Raw genomic sequence first — 19,566 nt, forward strand, 5'->3', positions numbered from 1 at the left:
CCAGCAGGACACGGTGCTTTGTAGCAATATCAGAAAGCAGCCTTGCCATCCTTGTTGCTCGTCTAAATGATAACGAGTAAAATTAAGTACAAATGCTGGCAGAAATGCATCCACAGACGAAGGTAAAATGTGTTCAACAGACATTACAAAGTCTTTCAAAGACCACAAGTGCCTATGGCTAATGTAATGTGCCAAAATCAAGAACTCATTGGCCCTCACTTCATGTTTTCACGTTTTAGATTTTTTTTTCAGGCCTTGAATCATGGAGGCCTAATGGATTAACAAGAACAGGATAGAGAAGGCCTGAGTTTGTACTTCCTTAGTCATCTTCTAAATGACCTCTGGGAAATGCTGTTTTCAGTTATTTAACGAAATAGAAATGCATTATCATAAACTACATAAAAACGTATCTTTAAAAATAAAATACTATTGTGCTTCAAACATAGTTTAATACTGAGTGTTTAAAAATCAAATGTTTCAATCATGTTTTAAGCATAGTCCTTGTAACAATATGTCATATACATTAAATTGAACACTGTTTAAAGTGATACATTAAAACAATTACACTTTGGAATTCCATGGAATTAAATTCAATTAGTTTACATTCAAAATAAAATTTGATGCCCTGTCACCATTTTCAATTCAATTTCAAATTCAAGAATTGAATGTGGATTTATTCGGAGTTCTCAATTCAGCTTAGAATTGAGCCCAACCCTTCCAGCAAGTCTGTGTGGACTATCGCTAAACAGGCAAATATTACCATAACAGTGACAATGTGAGGCAAAGTCAATTTTTTCAACACCCATTGGCGACGCCCCTAGTTCAAACAGTTTGAAAGGTGGCTTTCCCAGACTTGATGACTCCACGGAGAGAAACAAAGGGAGCGTTGCACATGGCTTGCCAGGTTAAGATTTCTGCTCCATATACTTCTGCAGCTACAGCTTTTGATTAGTCAGTATGCTGCCAGAACATCAGGACCTATACTGGTAATCTAACTGACACTATAGCTTTAAATCTTCTGTATTACATCTTCACTTTAAATAATTTTACTTGTGCAACACCATGCTGTGGTCCATTCAGGCATACAGAGGAGACATGGAACCACATTCAATGTCCAGGCCACTATTGTAATTCTGACAGCCTTCAAGCAAACAGGACTATTTGTGTAGGCAGGTTTCTTTTGAAAAACTTTCATTTTACATGACGGACTTGATTAGATGAAAATTACAATTGGGTCTGCTCAAACAGGATGCATTAACATTTAAAAAACATAAAATATAGTAAACTTAGATTATGGTTAATAACGGTTATTTAATGGAAAATATTAGAAATTAAAGTTAATTGCTGTAAATTCACAAACATTTGCTAAACATACAGAACATAATCTGTGAAATAATATTGAATTTTCTGTAATTTCATTTTTTACAGTTAAGCAAATGTCCATCTTTTTTTTTCTTGCGCAGTCTTGGAACTTCTGGCCGATGAAATCGATTGTTAAAACTGCCGGACAACTTTAAAACTGCACTCCAGCTCCTTCAGTCCCTGGCTCATTTTACGGCGCGCATACGCACGGGACGGATCCCGCCCGCTTCCTGTTGCTGTGACGGCAAACAGATGCAGCACTCCGGCATCACCGCAATCTCCATTCCTCGCTTCTGGCATGGACAGCGACCCGAATCTCACCTCCCATGGGTGTCGCCCCGCCCCACCCAAGAGCACAACCCATGAAACTGTCATGTGACCTGCACACGATCCACTCTGGAGTTTTTAAGAAAGTGAGCGTAATTCATTACCCTAGTGAAGCAGCAGTTTGCGTTTTCCATGTTTTATGAGTTCCGTTCTGCGGCTGTAACGACGTTAATAGTGTTATTCTGAAGTTTATAAGGACAGAGAATACACATTGCCACTAACATTGGAGTACAGTATAAACGCACAGCAACATAGGTGAAGTAAGTAGCAGTGTTTTTTTAACTTTTAAATTATTGTGAATTTATCTGAGGTTGTCCTGTAGGCTAATCGTATTTATTGGTTACTGTTTAAAGCGACCAGCACGCTCACAGATATAGAGATATTTGCTTTAGCGAGTTGTTTTTCACATCCTATACATTTTTAAATTGCGTTTTTGTTCATGCGGAAACTTTTTTGTTTTCTCTGTACGATTGTCCAAGGTTTATAAACTATACTTCATGCAGCAGGTAATGCGACCGAGCCAGGTACTGGAGTACACAGGTGTGAATGGTTGCTATGGTTTGAGAGTCTTGTTATTTTTTCTAGGCCTGTGTTCGCATAGAAACACGCGTTATATATCAGTGTAAATAATTTGGCGTTTAATTAAATAAATATTTACAAAGTTAAGGAATTGATTTTGAAACAATGCGATATCAAAGAAACGATGGCACGCTGTCCAGGTGAATTCAGTGCTGAGACTTACCGGTTGTACGATACAGCGATACTATTCTTCGAGTGCGTAGGCGAATACCGATATTTGCTGAGAGCACTGAAACTGGCTAATGTAATTAATGTTTCACAATTGTGTACACCGTGGTCCAGGTTCCAGATTCAGTTGATAGAAACTACACATGTGCCCTTAAATTTACGAGAAGCCGAAATAGATGTACCTCTAGCATTACACATGTACAGCAGGACGTATATACCAACCGTACAATGAATTCGTCTTCTTTTTCTTTATTATTATTATTATTATTATTATTATTATTATTATTCACTAAAAGCAATGAAATGCAAATGCAATATCAAAAAATGTGAACAAAACAAGTAAGATAATCTTGTATGAGAAGTAATATGGAATAGGAACTTATATGGTCACCATGGTTTTAAGGCAACATCTTTAAATATTTTTACAAATGAATCTGAGCAAAAGGCGCTAAACTGAGTGGAAGTTATGGCCATTATATACTATTATATTTGATATTATGTGAATATTATTTTTAATATGTTCTTCCACGACATAGTTAAATTATTTTTCCATGCGATGACACAGTAATGTTATGTAGTAACTGCACTACTTTGGTTTCTGCAGTGATACGTTCATGTTGTGACTCCCCTTTGTGCTATGTGGTTTAATGGATGTGCTAGGCCAACAACTGACTTCCACATTGAAGCAATTCCACATTTCTGTGGTAAATTGTTGCTGTGTGTGCTGTGGCAATGTTTCCAAATCCCACATCTTCAGTTTCCTTCCAGGCTGACTGAGCTTTGGGCCCGAGCAGGAAGGTACCCCCTTCCCACTCGCGGAAGATAAGGGGCACTTCAGAACTGTGGTTGTAATCACACCCCGAAGTGACAGTCTGAATGTAGATAAAGGCAAGGCTGAAATTTGCAGGCTCTTTGTATGTAATTTAGTGAGGTGACAGTTGGGCAGGTCAGTACTTCTATTTTTAAGCTCAGAATGCTATCTGCCTTCCTTACTGTTTGTTCTTGGGTATACATTTGAGGCAACCCTTCCTTTCTGAAGCGCTGTAAAACAGATACCATTCGGGACTAGTCAAATTCCTCTTTCTCTTCCCGACATACAACCCCCCCCCTCCCCCCCCCCCCAACTTTTCCCTCTTTCTGTCCCCTCCCACCCCCGTGTCACCTGGCTCCAGCGGTTCTGTTTCCTGAGCTTTTGTTTCAAGGCTGAAGCTTGCGTCAGACATTCCGCTTGGCACGAGCAAGTTCACTTCCTGTTTGAAGCATGGAGGGGTGTGGGATGTGGGGTTTAGGAAAGGGGGGGGAGGGGGGGTGTAGCTGGGGCTTAAGACTTAGCCACTTACTTCATTACTTGATACTTTGTTCACACACAGCGCCACTACAGCACCAGTACCACCACACTCACACACACACGCGCGCACACACACGCACGCACGCACTCACTCACACACGCCACACCACACCACACACATAAACATCAGGCGTGGTATCAACATCAGAGGACAAAGAAAAAAAAATTCACTAAGGCACACACGAAAATATTCTCTTTATCTATTTCTCTCTCTTTTTCTCTCTCTCTCTCTCTCTCTCTATCTATCTAACCCTTACTTGCTGACCCTTAGATAAACATAGTGTCATATATGGACATTCATACACATGTAAGTCCATGGACTTTTTCTAAAGACATCTACCTGGACATTACGAGTGTAAATATTAGCCTCTTTTGTTTAATTTTTCTCTCTCTATCTTCATAACATATCAGTTTAATTAGACAATGAAACATGTTACAGAACAGACCATTTACAACTCATGAAATTAAAATTAAAATCTTAACAGTGCCCCAGATTTAAAGTGTTTTCTTTGTCGGCTACAGTAGAATTACAACATAGTTGTTAGTGCTCCAGGGGTGGGGCTTCTCCTGTGCTCCCACTGGGTTGGTCTGTCATTTGGGCGGAGCATAACAGGGCAGGGCAGAGCAGGGTGGGGCCAGTCACAGTGAGAGGAACTTAACGAGCAGCCAGTTCCGATAAGAGCCATGGAAGGGAGGGGGGGAGGGGTGAACCCATTGTCTGGGAGGCTGAAAGGAGGGTCTCTCTCTCTCTCTCTCTCTCTCTCTCTCTCTCTCTCTCTCTCTGGGGTTCGTTGAAGTTCCGTGAGACGGAAAGGAGGGAGGCCTGACAGGAAACTGCCTGTGCACGCAGCGACCTCACCTCCCCCAGTTCCTCCAGTCCATTCAGTGAGGCCCTCTGCTCTGCTCTGGAGTACTTTGAACATCGTTGCTATTATTTATGAAATATATAAGTCATTTATTTATTTATTTGTGTTTGTATTTATGCTATTTATGATGTATTATATAAGCAATCATTTATTATATAATTGTGTATGTGTATGGTCTGTTATTCCCCTCCAAAATATTAAAAATACCAAAGACTTTTCTTCTGAAGCGGTGTTTCCATGATGACTGCTGCTTAGTTGCGTACTTTTTGTTACTCATTAAAAAAACAAAAACAAAACAAAAATAACATGCATACATTTAAAAAATACATTTTTTGTGCGGTTTATAGAGTAGGTGTGTCACAGATATTATTTATTTCTCCCGTTTTCACATGATTAGCTATTTCATGAAAGCTGATACCAGCTCTGAAAGGCTTCTTGTCAATTATGATTCCTCTTCCTGTGCCATGCCGGAACTATTTATTGGCTACCATTTTATTTTGTGGAATGTACACATATTATTTTACAAAGGAAGAATATCAACCCATATTACTGTGAGACCAACACATACACTTTTCAGTTATACTTTATATACATTATAGCTGCAATAATTCATTTATTAATAATCATTTTAATACAGTAGTTATTTCTCGTTTGTTTGCTAAGCACTTGGAACACTTGGAATCAATTCACTTTTTAGCTTGGCAGTTAGCCCGCGAACATATCATTATCCTTTAAAAATAAAATCTTCTTTGCTGCACACAGCCTCTGTGGCTCATTATAAACTCATTATGAAAGTCTTGGGATTGCGTTTTAACAGTGCCTTGTAAAGCTCTTCATTGTCAACCTTAAACAAACAGGCTGAATTTAGGCTATTTCATAAAGGTGGTTTTTGGCATGTGATAGACAGTGTGATTTTTTTTTTTTTGGTGAGGGAAAGCTGGGGCCCTTGAACAATTCCTCATTTGAGAACAGACACCCTTTGTCCATTTTGTGTGGAGGAAGGAATTCTTGTCTTGGGCGAGGGTGGTGCTCCGATTTCCCATTATACCCCACTCACGTCTCCAGCGCCGGGGTTGTGTAATCAGAAGAGAATCTGCCGCATGTAATTCCACAACAAACATAAGCCTGGAACTTCCTTCTGCCGGTTAGGTTTATTTGTGTGAAAAATTGCACCCGTTCTAAAATTCGTCAAGGGCCTCTTTAGCTGTGGCGAGAGTCTTTTTGTAGTATTTGTGGAATGCTGTCGCTCGTGTTGCTTTTTAGTACTGGGACTCCCGAATTATTTTCAGCGCGGGGCATGTTGTTTCTTTTGTGAATTTCACTGCGGCCAGCGTGACTGATCTTGGCTCTGACTCCGATGCCAGGGCCCCGCGGTCCCCGCGAAGCACAAAGGGATCAGTGTAATCGCGGGTTTGTTTGCCGCGGCGGCCGAATCGGGGCCGCCGCTCTCGGCGAGTTTGGCACGTCCGGGGATGAACGTGTGTGAGGGAATGGCGAAACGCGCCGGGCGATCCCCTCCTGCTTTCCGTCACGTCGTTGCACAACGGAGCTTCGTGTCAACTCCGTCGTTTGTAATACGTTTGCTCAACTTTCAGCCAAAGCACACACTGACCACAGGACCTTGGGGGGGGGGGGGGACTGGGGTGTGACCCGTAGAGTAGAGCTACAGCGCATGGAAACGAGCAGATTTGAAACCATGGCCAGATTTCATTGATCTGGCCTCAACAGCCTATTGCTTGCTGCTGAAACCGTGGCTGGAGTCTTAAAATCCCGTGGTGCCCGCCAGCGTTCACGCGTCTCAGACAGCGTCGTTCCACAGAAACACAGTTCTCGCGCAACGTTCTTCGTAAATCGCAATGACCTCAGTATCTGTAAACGCGGCGGTGCGCGACTGTGGGTGGGTGCACCGTCAGCGATTCGATTGCCTAACGGGAGCGGTCAGAGCGCGCAGACGTCGGTGGCAAATGAAGCCTTATCTGCGGCAGACGCGATTTCAGTTGTGGAGCGCGATGCGCTGGGAATTAAAACAAGACGCCAGCTGCGCCTGTCGTTGGAACGCCTCCGTCGAAGCTCCTGAATACGTTTGATTGAAATAAATGCCCTAACATGTCAATGTTTTAATGCAAAGTGACTCATTATTCCTACTGTATATTTATCTTGTGGAACAATTGCAAAAAGTCTATCAATCATCATTAAGCCTTACTGAAAAAACTGGTACTTCCAGAAGACTTGTCTCATTGCTCCTGCTCTATATTGTTAATATGAAAACATAAGAACCACTCCTCAAAATTATTCTTCAACAGTCCAGAAAGATGTAAGAGAAGACAATATTCTTGATAGTACTGTGCACTAGAGTGTCTCCTGTTTATAGTTAAAGCCAGACAAGACACATTGAATAGTTCTTCTTTTCTTCTCAATGTGAGGTGAAGCGCTCAAACTGAGGACAGTAGAATGGCAGGTGATCGTTTCCCCTTCAGCGCGGGCGGGTCTGTCAGGTCCTGCTCGTAAACTGACCCAGGATTTGGGCGGTATCCCTCTCCCGGGCGCGACTCAATAGCTCCCCTTGTCCGGTCGCCATTCTGTCTCTCCCGCAGCCCAGGGGAAGGGCGTGTGGCTTTGACCGTTCAGACCCTCCGCCCAGCACTACTACGACAGCTCCAGGCCCAGGACCCCAGACATTCCAAGCTCACAGCCAACCCTTGCGAGAAGGAAAAACAATGGATGCTAACGTGTGTTCAAATGTAGGATCAAAGATATTAACATTTTCTATACATGCTCTGTTCTGTAAGTTAGAACTTGCTACTACGGTATTATTAAACCACATCTGTATTGAAGGTCCATTGTGGGACATGTGCCAAGCCCTTCCCCAACTCATACTTTGCGAAGCCATTCGCTAGTTAATTGCTTCATTGGCTATACTCTGTCAGTTGTGCTGACGTAGCTTTGTGTTTGATTTCTTACTTATTTTGAGAGCTGATGACTGTTCCCAAATGTTCCCCTATGGGTTTACAGTTTATTGTCAGCGAGACATTAGGCTAGGTGTTATAGAAGTGGTCTTTTAGTTCCCCACTAAGCACACTACGGCCATAGACACACGGTGTGTAAACAGACCGGTGGCGATTACTTACTTTTAGTGCTTTCGTTTTATGGACACCTTTCTTGTCGCCTCTGAAGAAAGGCACCTCTCACACCGATGGTGTTAAAGTCTCTCGATGGGCAAGCTTCTCTTTTTCATCCCGGAAACGGTCCCTTATCTTTATTTCGGGTGTGTGTGTATGTTTGCGTGCTTGTGTGTGTGTGTGTGTGTGTGTGTGTGTAATTTGAAATGCTGTATGGCGTTATCTATACGGCGCCATATTCTGGGTTAATTATTAAATGAGATGGACATTGTCCTCTGTGAGTTAAAAGACAGCGGACTTCAGCTCGGCCATGTTCACACATCTGGCCTGAAGGGAGGGGGTTAAAGGGGGTAAGGGCGTATTGTATAAGGTGTTGTAGGCTGAAAGAGCAGGTACAGTTTGTGTGGGTCCTTTTTAAAAAATAAATAATTCATTGTAAAAGCAGTGTCTAGGGGCAATATTCTGTATGGAACTCATCTGCTAAATCACTTACACATCAAAATGTCATTTTAAATTACCTTGGAGGTAAATATAAATACATTTCTATTTAATCACAAAATTTTCTTTTGCTCTGAAACACCAAACATGTGAAAGCATGATTACGTTTACAGCATATGCGTGAAAGCCAAGGTCAAGTGGTCATTCCCAGTTTAGAATTTTTCTTACGCTGGAATAATTATTTTACTAAAATTTTACATTCATTTTTTGTATCGAATGTATCCCTACTTCACGGAAAGGGAAGTAGATTAACTAGAAAGCACAAAGAACGTTTGCTGAGCTCATTTCTCATCACCATGGGGAACAAAGAGGGGGTGGAATGCAAAGAATTGTATTGCCAGTAATTGCGTGAGCGTACGATTTGTCGAACGCGCTGAGGTATTGAAATTACATTTGGATTAGAGGTGGGATCGCCGCCCGTAGTATTTCAGCAGGGAGCGCTCTGTAGTGACAAGTGAATCGGTGCCTCCGCGTCGTTTTATTTTTAACATTCAGCCACCTGTTGAAAATGGAGTCTCTGCTGTGCCGGCACTTTTTCCGGCTGGCCAACCAGCCAGCGGGACTTGAGCCATTTAACAAAAGAAACCCGCGCGCGGTCGGCAAGGCGGACTGCATTATAATTGCCGCTGGCTGTCGGTGACAGTGTACGTAGCGTGGCTCGAGAACAGATTGTCCAGCGGCGGCGATGCCCTCTGCACTGCACTGCACTGCACTGCACTGCACTGCACTGCACTGCACTGCACTGCACTGCACTGCACTGCACTGCACTGCGCTGCTCGCCGGTACGGCAGGTGTAGGGCCGGGATCCAATCCCACAATCCCTCTGGCCCGGAGAGAGCGCCGAGCCCGGCGCCTCTGCCGCTCCGCTCGGCGGCCGCGCCGCACGCACGCGCGCGCGCGCGCGGGGTCGTGTTACCTCCCGCCGGTGGCTCGTTTGGAATTTCCAGGTAATTACAGGGATGGGTCAGCGCTAGACTGCCTTCTGTTTGCCTAAGCCCAAAACAGCGCGCCGCGAGCAGTCAGTCATTCGCAGGAAGCTCCCCGCATGCCTTCAGGCAGGGGATCTCACACAGTGGCCAGTCACTCCTCTCATTGAACATGTCAGTAAATGTGTGCTCTCTCTGTCTCTCTCTCTCTCCTGCCTCTCTCTCTCTCACTCTCGCCCCTTTCTCTCTCTCCCTCTGTTTCTGTCTCTCTCTCTCTCTCTCACTCCCCCCCCCTCTCTCTCCCTCTGTTTCTCTCTTTCTCTCTCTTGCTCTCCTGCCTCTCTCTCACTCTCCCCCCCCTCTCTCTCTCTCTCTCTCGCTCTGTCTCTCTCTTCCTCTCTCTCTTCCTCTCTGTGTTCACACCTGTGCGCGAAAAGACTTGGGGCGGCATCTCTTAAAATTCAGATAGTTATTTTTGTTTACTGTGGTCATAGTCTGAGCGGGCACACATTTTTTTGGCATTGTTTTTTTTTTTGCGAGTGGATACTGGTCTAAAAATATTTAGAAGAAAAAGACCCAACTCTTCAGTCTTTGTTCATAAGCCATAAAAAGACTTAATTGAGTCAGTGGGCTATAAAACTGCTATCAACCAACCAACCAACCAAATTTTTACATTGCCTTAGTATTATTTTTCCGTTTTACATTTTTACATTGCGGCAATATTGCAATTGCTTAATCGTTGCCCCAAACCCATTTTGCCACTCTCGTCATATTAGCATGTTACTTTCGAGTGCTGCTAATTTTAGCCTTGCAGTTTCAGAGCTCCTGGTGAAACGGCTCCACCTCTCTAAGCACTGTGCTTCCGTACTACTGATAAGGACTGTTTTCTTATTGCACAACACTAACACTGTATCTATTTGACGTCATACGTGGCCAGGTGTTAGAACTGAGTGGTGTCCTCTTATGCATCACATAAAGATATGCTCCTCACGGATAGGGGTGTTGGTTGGTTGGTATCTTCGCGAATGTGTCCATAAAGCTACTGTGTCACAATACGCTATAAAACGTGTACTGCAGTTCTACTAAGCCGATGAACTGTTAATGGCGAGTGTTATACTACTCTCAACAAAATGTGAAAGATTTCCACACGAAGGAAGGAACAATAATAATAATAATAATAATAATCAACTTTATTCATATAGCATCTTCCATGCATACAATGTAGCTCAAAGTGCTTTACATTCAAAACAAATCAAAACAATATAGAAAGAGGACTGGGTAAGGAGTGTCACTGTATCATGTTTCCAAAAACATGCATTGTGCTGTTTGACATTGTGTTTTCAAACTTTCCATGTTGAGGGCTCCATTTCCTAGAAGGCATATTTCACACTAGACTGCACAGGTATGAATTTAAGTGGCCCGTCTGAAAGAGCCAGAGCACCATGGTGCTCCTCCTTCTTTGCATTAAGTGCCACTGTATCTTCAGTAATCACAGTGAGCGAGAACTTTGGTGTAACGTTCATCCAAAAGGCAGCGCCCCCCATCGTGTGAACTCTGGGAGAGGTTTAAAGATGGACACCCCTACAGATGATTCCATGGGCCCTGGGGTGGTGGGGCCCATCATGAGGTCTTCATGGGGCCCATAGTCCTGGGTGGTGCCCCTGCTTTTTAATTGTACAGAACGTAAGCGGATTCCTTCGGTTTGTTTGCAGTTACGTCCCCTCAGATTGCAGAGCTTATAGAACTGTGTGCGTGTGACTGTATTCAGAATAACTGCTCTGCAGTGTCACCAGGCCTGTTTGATGACCCGCACGAGCTCTGAGTTAAAGAGGAGAGTCTGACTCCACCCCCCCAAAACCTCATCTGTGACCATTCATGTCACGACCAGAACTGCATTCCAGGGGCCACTCCAGTATGGCCCTATTGGTTGGGCCACGGGCACTGGAGAGTTTGTAAGATTGAGCTCTTTCCACACACATATATATATAAATACATATATATATATATATATATATATATATATATATATATATATATATATATATAGTACTCTGTAAGGGGGAAGTAGGAGAATTGTGAAATACTCTGGGATAATTAGCAGTCATGCAGACTCTTGTCGAGGCTGTGTAAAATCATGCTTTTACACAGAATTACAGGTGAGGCATCCTGATCCTTTCACTGAACACAGCATTCCATTCTGTTCTCAGCATAAACAATAGGGTCAGTGGGTTTATGTTATTTTTCCTTGACGGAGTACTAACCCCGTATATGTCTAACCAACAGCGAGTTTTCCGTCAGTGCGAACCTACCTATAGTATGCTCAGGGACCTCTGACAACGGTTTGCCTTGTTTAAAAACGGTATCTAGTGACGTTTATGTCACAACAGCACTTTAAGCAGCGTGTTCTGTCTTGCTGTTGACAGGTAGCCTGCGAGTCTGATCCTTATCAGAATGGGGTTTTTTTTGGTTTTCACATTTAGCCCCCAAGGTTCACCGCTGCCCTTAGGTTCCTGCTTTTCACACACCGTTCTTCCCCAGAACCATTCGTTCCAGCTCATTTTGCTTTCATTGAAAGGCATGAAATCAGTGGTTTTCACGGGGTATTCTCAGACCTCAGTATGGGATCTGTGGGAAGCACTGAGACTTAAGTCCCAGTGAATTCCCCTTTGGAAGGTTCATGCTCGGAACGCTTGGAATAACATAATTGAATCAGTCGGTGTCAATGTTTTGCAATGTTACGTGCTTATGAAAAACATATGAACACAATATGAACGTTTGTTACATTTTCATAAGTGTTTATAAATGGGGCATATGCGGTACATGCAGTTAAAATGACTGGATTACAAAACAAGACTTTATCACTTATATCTGTATATAAGTTGAACAAATGTTTGACTAAAATGTTTGCCGTTTCATTTTGTTCAAAAATGGCTACTTCCAAATAAAGTCAGTGGTCCACTATGGGAAAAGTTTGAGTTTGATTTAATTTAGAACAAACACCTCCATGAGAGAGGCCTAGTAACATCCTGGCTGCTGTTGTTTTCCGTCTATTCGAAAAGCATCAGCACAGAAAATGTGTCTAATGACCCCTGAGAGAAGATTTTTTTTTTTTTCATATTTCTGTTTATAGCCTGCGTGACTTCCTGTTGTTCTAATACCCTGCAATGTTTGCTCACGGAAGGCTAACGCGGCGAGGCCGTGACACGTGCGGAGGTCCTTCTCCGCGCGCCGGCGCTGGACTGTTGACCTTCGACAAGTTCAGCTGTCCTCCGCCAACCACCGTGTTTTGTTGTAAATGCTGAGTCAGAAAAGCTTACGTGTGCCATTTGGCCTGTTTTGTGCATGTTTTGAGGACGTGCGTCCTGAGAGAAACACCGTGAGCGGTTTAAAATAGATACACACACTGCTCAATATTCGCAAAATCATAACTACATTCTTTTCTGTCCAGGCAGCGATACTGCCGATTTGAAAATTTTCACAGATAACACAGTTTGCCACTACGTGTTTTCTGGCTGCTTAAATTACTAATTCGAGTGCCCTCAGAATTCAGAACAGTTGCAGTATGTGAAAATCTATAAATGTGAGTTCTGTTTGCTAATAGATCTCTCTCTCTCTTTCTCACTCTCCCGCCTCTCTCTCTCTCTCGCCATGTTTCTCTCTCTCTCTCTCTCTCTCTCTCTCTCTCTATTCATTGCTTCAGGATATCGTTGGTAGAGATATCGGGCAGACGAAGGCCTACAGCATGCTCTTCTCTCCTCTCCCTGGGAACGGTGACCATTTCCACCAACTGCAGCCCGGCCCCGGCCCCGCCCCCGACTCCGCCCAGCTGGACCCCCTGGACCTGTCCGTCACCAAGCGAGGCTCGCCCCCTTACTCCTCCCACAGCCCCCGCCCGGGCTCGCCCTACGGCGCCCTCCACCGGCGGGACTCCAGGGCGCTCTGGCAGCACGGCGGTTCCCCCCACGGCCACGCCAACCCCGGCCTCGCCCTGCACTTCCTGGCGCCCCTCCTGCAGGGCTCCGCCCCCGGCATGGTCCCCCTGCTCTCTGGCGTCATGGTGCAGCCCCTGCCCTTCCTGATGCCCCCGCACATGCCCCTGCAGCCCGTCATGCTCTCGCCTATGTCCAGGGATGACATGCTGGACCCGCCTTCACACACGCAAGGTGAGAGCTGATTGGACACCCCAGTTTGCTCTGTCTAATCAGTGGTTATAGAAGTATGGAAATGCAGTAGACACTGAGACTTGAGTAGCTAAAGCTGCCTATATTACTGAAATACTGTAGGAGACCTCTGCATTATTCTATAACTGCACTTGCTTGCTTGCATGACTGAAGGGCCCGTCATGATATTGCACTAAGACACTGATTCTATGGGCAGCAAAATGAGATGCTCCTTCGGTGTGTATGCACAGATGTGCCAGTGTGAACTGACTTTACCAGTCTGGTCACCAGACCTTGCTAGACACAATAAGTGACCTAAGTGGCTGTTTAGGGCCCTGCGACCACCAGGAGGCCCCCTAATTATTCAAATATGTTAATATACATTATAATATCGGGTTGGGGTATTTGTATTTGAAGTGCCACTTCCATACTACTTCCAGTGGGACTGCGGTACGCTGTGAAAACTACTGTGATTCTGAAAGGCTTTAAATTGCGCGGAACACCCTTACGAGGGTTGAGAAACGCACGCGAGCCCGTTTAAAGCAACGTGAGCTCATATCTAAAGCGGCAGACCGGAGCCTCCTTTTCACGTCGCCCGCGCCTCTGTTCCTCTGTCCAGTGTCAGAGATGAAGTCACCGGAGCTGTACGAGGCCTACGACATGCAGACGCCCGTCAAGTCTGAGCCGTACTCCGAGCACGCCCAGGACCCCGGCTTCGACGAGGTCTCCTCCTCCGCCATCGGCAGTCCCCTGCAGCCCTTCATACGCAGCGAGTAAGCGCCCTTCCTCGTTGAAGCTCTTTGTTAACGCTTCGTTTAGAATTCTCACCGGTAACGGTCTCAGATTCCCATGAGATGAATTGCCTGGGGGAATGGTACATATGTAAAAGCTTAAACATGCTGCAGCACAGCAACCACTTATAAACATAGCCTTATAGGTGCAGTTCACCGTCAGATATGGCTACGTGGCTATGTTAATTGTACAGAACAGAGAATGAGATTCAGTGGGAGAAATTCAGCGTTGTTAAATTTGCATTTCAAATTGCCCTGCCCTGTGCCAAAACATTGTTTATAATCATTTTGGCGTGACCGCAAAGGACAGATTTAAGGAAGTACCCTCTTGGGTGTCAGTCACATCGGTTGTGTGTGGCCACCACGATGAAAATTTGCATACTAAAACTTTAACCTTATTTAGTGTACTCGTGACATGCTCATGCATACGGTCTGTGGTCTGTGTGGGTGTGTGTGTGTGTGTGTCCGTAATAGCATTTGATTTTCTGTGTATTAGTCATCAAAAATAACAGCCTTACATAAGACCCAGGCATACAGTAAGCACATCCAGAAACCAACCCTGTGAATGAGACACCCTATTTTGCTAACTGTTGTCACATAGTTTCTCTGTCTTGTCCCTTGCAGTGAAATCGGTATACGATAGGAAATAGTTCATATCACCCCAGTCTGTACCTTCCCAATGTCTCCTGCTTCCTCAAACTTTTTTTTTCTGGCTTTCAAAATATTTCTTATATAAAAAATAGGTCACAGAGAAGAACAAAGAACAGGTGTTGCGTTTCCATCCTAATCTGAAAAACTCGAACGGAATTGAAGGTTTGTGTAGGAATTCCGAACTCAGGAGCGTAGCAGCGATACGATGTCTGTCAACGCAGGCCCAACCTCAAAACCCCCTGACTCTCGCCTGAGTTCTGAACCACACCCGCCCCTCCCCAAACACACACGCACACATACACACCCACACACACACACATGCACACGGTTAGCCTGTAGGCGACATGCGTGACTCGATTTCGACACGAATCTCCCGAGGAGCTCGGTAATGACAAGGCTCCGTTGTGTTGTCCTTTTTGAAGCTTGGCAGCGCTTGTTGAATGAGGGAGGTTGTTTATCCGCCAAGTTGCCAGGATTGGGTCTCAACATCATTGTGTCAGCGCTGAGGTAATTACCCCTTGTGGAAGTGGGTGGGGTGGACCTGTCATCGCTTTTTTGCCCTGCGAGCTGTCTGCCGTCGTGTTTTCCCCCCTCCGTTTTTTTTCCGGCAGGCTAGTCGCTCGGCGGCGATACGTGCGCACGTATGCTCCCTCCTCGCGCCGAAAACGCAGGCTCGGAGATAAAAGACAAAACAAATAAAAGATAAAAATGAAAGATTGCGAAGCGCTCTTTTCATCTTTGACACGTGCGCGATTCGGTGATTCAGGGGCCAAGTTGCACCTAAGCGCCTGCCGCAAAACTGACAGAAAGACAGACTTTATTAATTGCACGCAGAACCTGAAATGATTCATGTTATTATTCTGAAAAAAAAGATGGATGTTTTGCCTTTAAGGTAACCTTTAATTTAAGGCGTTTAATTAATATTGTATTATGGCAGCATAAGTGAATGTAAACCTTTGCATTACGTGCTGCTTACTTACTGTGTGTGCTGATAAAATTGCGTAATGCAATTCAGTCGCAATTCAGATGAGATAAGACGTCATATGAACTTGTGTGCGTGCGTGTGTGTGTGTGTGTGTGTGTGTGTGTGTGCATGTTTGGTTTGGCTCTGTATAGGTTGTGTAACTGTATCAGCATAGTGTGCTACCAAAAGGAAATACTCGTGCCATAAACAAGACACGGAATCATTTGAGATGATAATGGATGTAGAGGCATCCTCAGGGTGTGACTGTTTTTTTTAAATTTATTTTTAATTTGATGTCCCCACCCGTGCCCCAAAGGACCACACCCTAGAGAGAGCGTGTGTATGGCGGAGAGAGAGAGAAAGAGAGGCAGGGACAGGAAATGTTTAACTACAGTGCTGCTCTGGCGGGCGTGGCGGTTTATTTGCCCAGATTACAGCTGCTTCCAAAAAAAAGAACTCAAAGTGCAAAACAAGATAAGAGCGCAGAAAACGCAACGCAGGTTTGCTCAACGCTTGCAAAGGGCTGGAAGACTTTATCACCTGACAGGAGCGTTTGTCTTCTTGCTCTCTGGTGGCTCGAAAAAAGAAGCCAACGTCATCGCAAGTCTTGTGTTGCCCTCTAGTGGGAGAACGCTGAGAACAACGAGAGTCCTCTAATGTTCTGCTAGGAAATACTGTATAATCAAGTTGCTTTAAGCTTTCACTTTTCACTTCCTCAGGTATAGATCCCTTTAACGGTCTACCTCACTACCACACAGTATGCTACTTGTTTTCTGTGATGACCTTTCAGTGGTTCTGTTGCTGAATGAGGATGTAATGCTTATCACTCTGAATGACCTTTTCTCCTGTGAGGAACCGTTTTGCTCCCTGCCCGGACTGCGCTGATGCAGATTTCCTTCTCTTTTCCCCCCCCCCGCCCACCAGGAGCAGTAGCCCGTCTGTGATCGTGACTCTCAGAAAGTCCTCGGTCATCGTAGAGTCCGACCCGAAGAGGAAACGCATACACCACTGCGACTTTGGTGGCTGCAACAAAGTGTACACCAAGAGCTCCCACCTCAAAGCCCACCGACGCACGCACACAGGTAAGATCCCTGCCCGACAACCCAAAAATAATCCCTAACGAACGCGTGTGCGTCCCGAAGAAGCTAAAATAGGCCATTGGCTCCCCCTCTGTAGGCGAGAAGCCCTACCAGTGCACGTGGGAGGGCTGCACGTGGAAGTTCGCCCGCTCGGACGAACTGACCCGCCACTACCGCAAGCACACCGGAGTCAAGCCCTTCCAGTGCAGCGACTGCGACCGAAGCTTCTCCCGCTCCGACCACCTGGCCCTGCACAAGAAGCGCCACCTGCTGGTCTGAGTCGGAAACCGTGCGCCGCCCCCAGGAAAGACGGCGGGGTACGACAATGACTATCGATGGCGGTAACGAGCTCGTCCGTCACCCCGAGAGCTCCCGTCTGACATTCCCGGGTTCTTGTCAAGAAGCGCCCTGTACAGACATCGAATATTGATGATCCTCTCCAGTCCTCTATCTCTAACTCTCTTTTAAACCTTCCTGAATCCCTACCTGCTCAGCTGGTCTGAGCCAAATCACTCTCACCCGCTGTCCAATAAGCAGTTTGTCCTCTGCTATGTATTTATTTTTTTAAAGAAAAGAAGAAAAAAAAAAACTTGAGACTAATTAAATGTGAATCTTTTTTTTTCTAAAAAGAATTGCATATTGTTGATACACACATAATCTGGCCGTTTTGTTAGCAGAATACTGTAGGGTTGCTCTGTGCTGCTACAATATGCGTATTGCTATATGTTGTTTATATCATATTTCTTTTCATATATCCGTGCTCCGTATTGATGGGTTATTGTTTCCACGCATTTTATAACTAACAGGAAATGGATAGCAACAGGGATAGCGTCAGGGAACTCACAAAATGCAGTCTTGCCGCAACGTGCTTAACTCTGCAGTTATGCATCTTATGTCATCATTTACAAATTTTCTAGGACTGTTGGAGAAGTGGGGCTTCGTGAATCCAGAAACTGTGGTTAAATTGAAGAGGCCATAGCCTTCAGAATTTTACAAACCAGAAGAAGACAAAGATAAAGAGAGAGAAAGAGAGATGAGAGTTTGAGCCAAGCTGCACGGTAGCACAAATGACATCCGTTCAACCAGTCCTGTCTTTTGTTAAAAAAATATTTTCTAGCATAACCATAGGTTTGTTCATTAAATGGGCCAAGTAAATATCACAACCCTAAGAATTTTTTACAGGGCAGTGGGGATTACTAGCAATTACTGAAATGGTGCATGTGTCTGGGAATGGTCCTTTTTGTCTTTATACAGTACCTGTAGTTCAATGATTTGGGAAATAAGGGCACTTCAAAGACTTGTCACTGTCACTTTCCCCACAGAGTGCACTTCCTGTTTCAAACGGGCCTCCTCCTGCTTCTCTATAAATGCTTCAGTGTGTTGGGTGTGTCAGTGGGTGCTGGGGGGTATTTTGCAAAATTTTGGCACGTTGAATTTGCCTGGGACGTACCGTAGCTGTCCAAGACTGCCCATTTAAGAGTGCTGTACTGGGCTAACAGCATGTTTGTTTCAGTCATTCCTCTTAAGAAAGCAGTACAGTTACAAAAGGCAAAATTGCATTGATTAACCCTTTGAAGATTATATATTTTTTCAAAATTCCATTCTTGTGTTCTGGAACTCTGTTGCTTTCATTTACCAGTAGTGATTGTTACATCAGCATTAGAATGTTCACTTAAGAACATTCTAATCGCCTTAGAGGGCTAGTGCATACAATATGGCCCTCTGCATTGTTTAAAACTGAAAATGATTGGAAGACAGAAGAGATGCATCTGAAATTTGTGTTGTCTTCTTGTCTCATATTTACATAATCAAATATGAAGTTTGAGTATATAACAGAGCGGCTGGTGTGATGGTAAAATGATCATTTAGTCAAGTTCAAAAGCTGTAAATCGTAGTCTACTCTGATCATCTGAAAATTTGCAGCATTGTTTATGCTTTCAAGGACTAGCCTCCTTTTCAGATTAGGTAACTCGGTTACCTATATTGGTGGCCATATAATATATATATATATATATATATATATATATATATATATTTCCCTATGTTTGGCTCACAGCTGCCTCCTTGTGGCGAAAACCATTTATATAGTTTATGAAAATGCCATCTGCGGTCTATGTATTGTCATGAAGGCCAGGCTACTCCCACACAGGCCTTTTCCCGATGTCTGCGCTTGCCCAAACCCCCCCCCCCACATTACTGCTGTGCTTGCAGCTGTAGTTATTATAATACTTACTGACATTTCTTTAAACACGAGAACATGGAGGAGACTCGGTATAATGTAATTAACTTTTGTCTGTGAGAATGCGATCTGATTGGTGTCCTGGGCATTATTATTTTTATATATTCATATTTGATAAGGAACAGTTGTTCATATATATTATTCAGACTGTACATATCATAATGAGGTGTATATATTGCTCTTTATCGGTGAAACCTCTCAGAGCAAAACAGGGGCAGATGTTTTGTCAACATGCTTACTTCACGCTCAGTCTCATATTGTCATGTTTTTCTGTGTACCATGATCAAATGTTCACAATTCAGGTTATGCTAAATATCTCTACATCAGACATGGGTCAAATACGTATTTGTTTTGGATTCAAGTACTTTTCTTTGCACTGATCTTGGTGTAATTGAGCCTGTCAACATGACCCTAAGGTGGGGTTTACACTTTTTGAGAGTATTTCATTGGTTCCAATCCACCGGACAAGATCAGTAAAGTGTAGAAAAG

The 19,566-nt window shown here is 44.2% G+C and overlaps 1 protein-coding gene across 1 annotated transcript; it reads left to right on the forward strand.

Moving 5' to 3' along the window:
* Positions 1-1,608: 1,608 nt before the first annotated feature.
* On the forward strand, positions 1,609-18,174 carry LOC118232513 (Krueppel-like factor 3). The gene is made up of 5 exons (XM_035427566.1): positions 1,609-1,949; positions 12,894-13,356; positions 13,973-14,126; positions 16,684-16,841; positions 16,936-18,174. The coding sequence occupies exons 2-5, from the start codon at positions 12,936-12,938 to the stop codon at positions 17,115-17,117; spliced, it is 915 nt and encodes a 304-aa protein (XP_035283457.1). The 5' UTR covers positions 1,609-1,949; positions 12,894-12,935; the 3' UTR covers positions 17,118-18,174.
* The last annotated feature ends 1,392 nt before the right edge of the window (positions 18,175-19,566 follow it).

Source organism: Anguilla anguilla, chromosome 7 (genome assembly GCF_013347855.1).
Source record: "Anguilla anguilla isolate fAngAng1 chromosome 7, fAngAng1.pri, whole genome shotgun sequence".
Taxonomy (NCBI): domain Eukaryota; kingdom Metazoa; phylum Chordata; class Actinopteri; order Anguilliformes; family Anguillidae; genus Anguilla; species Anguilla anguilla.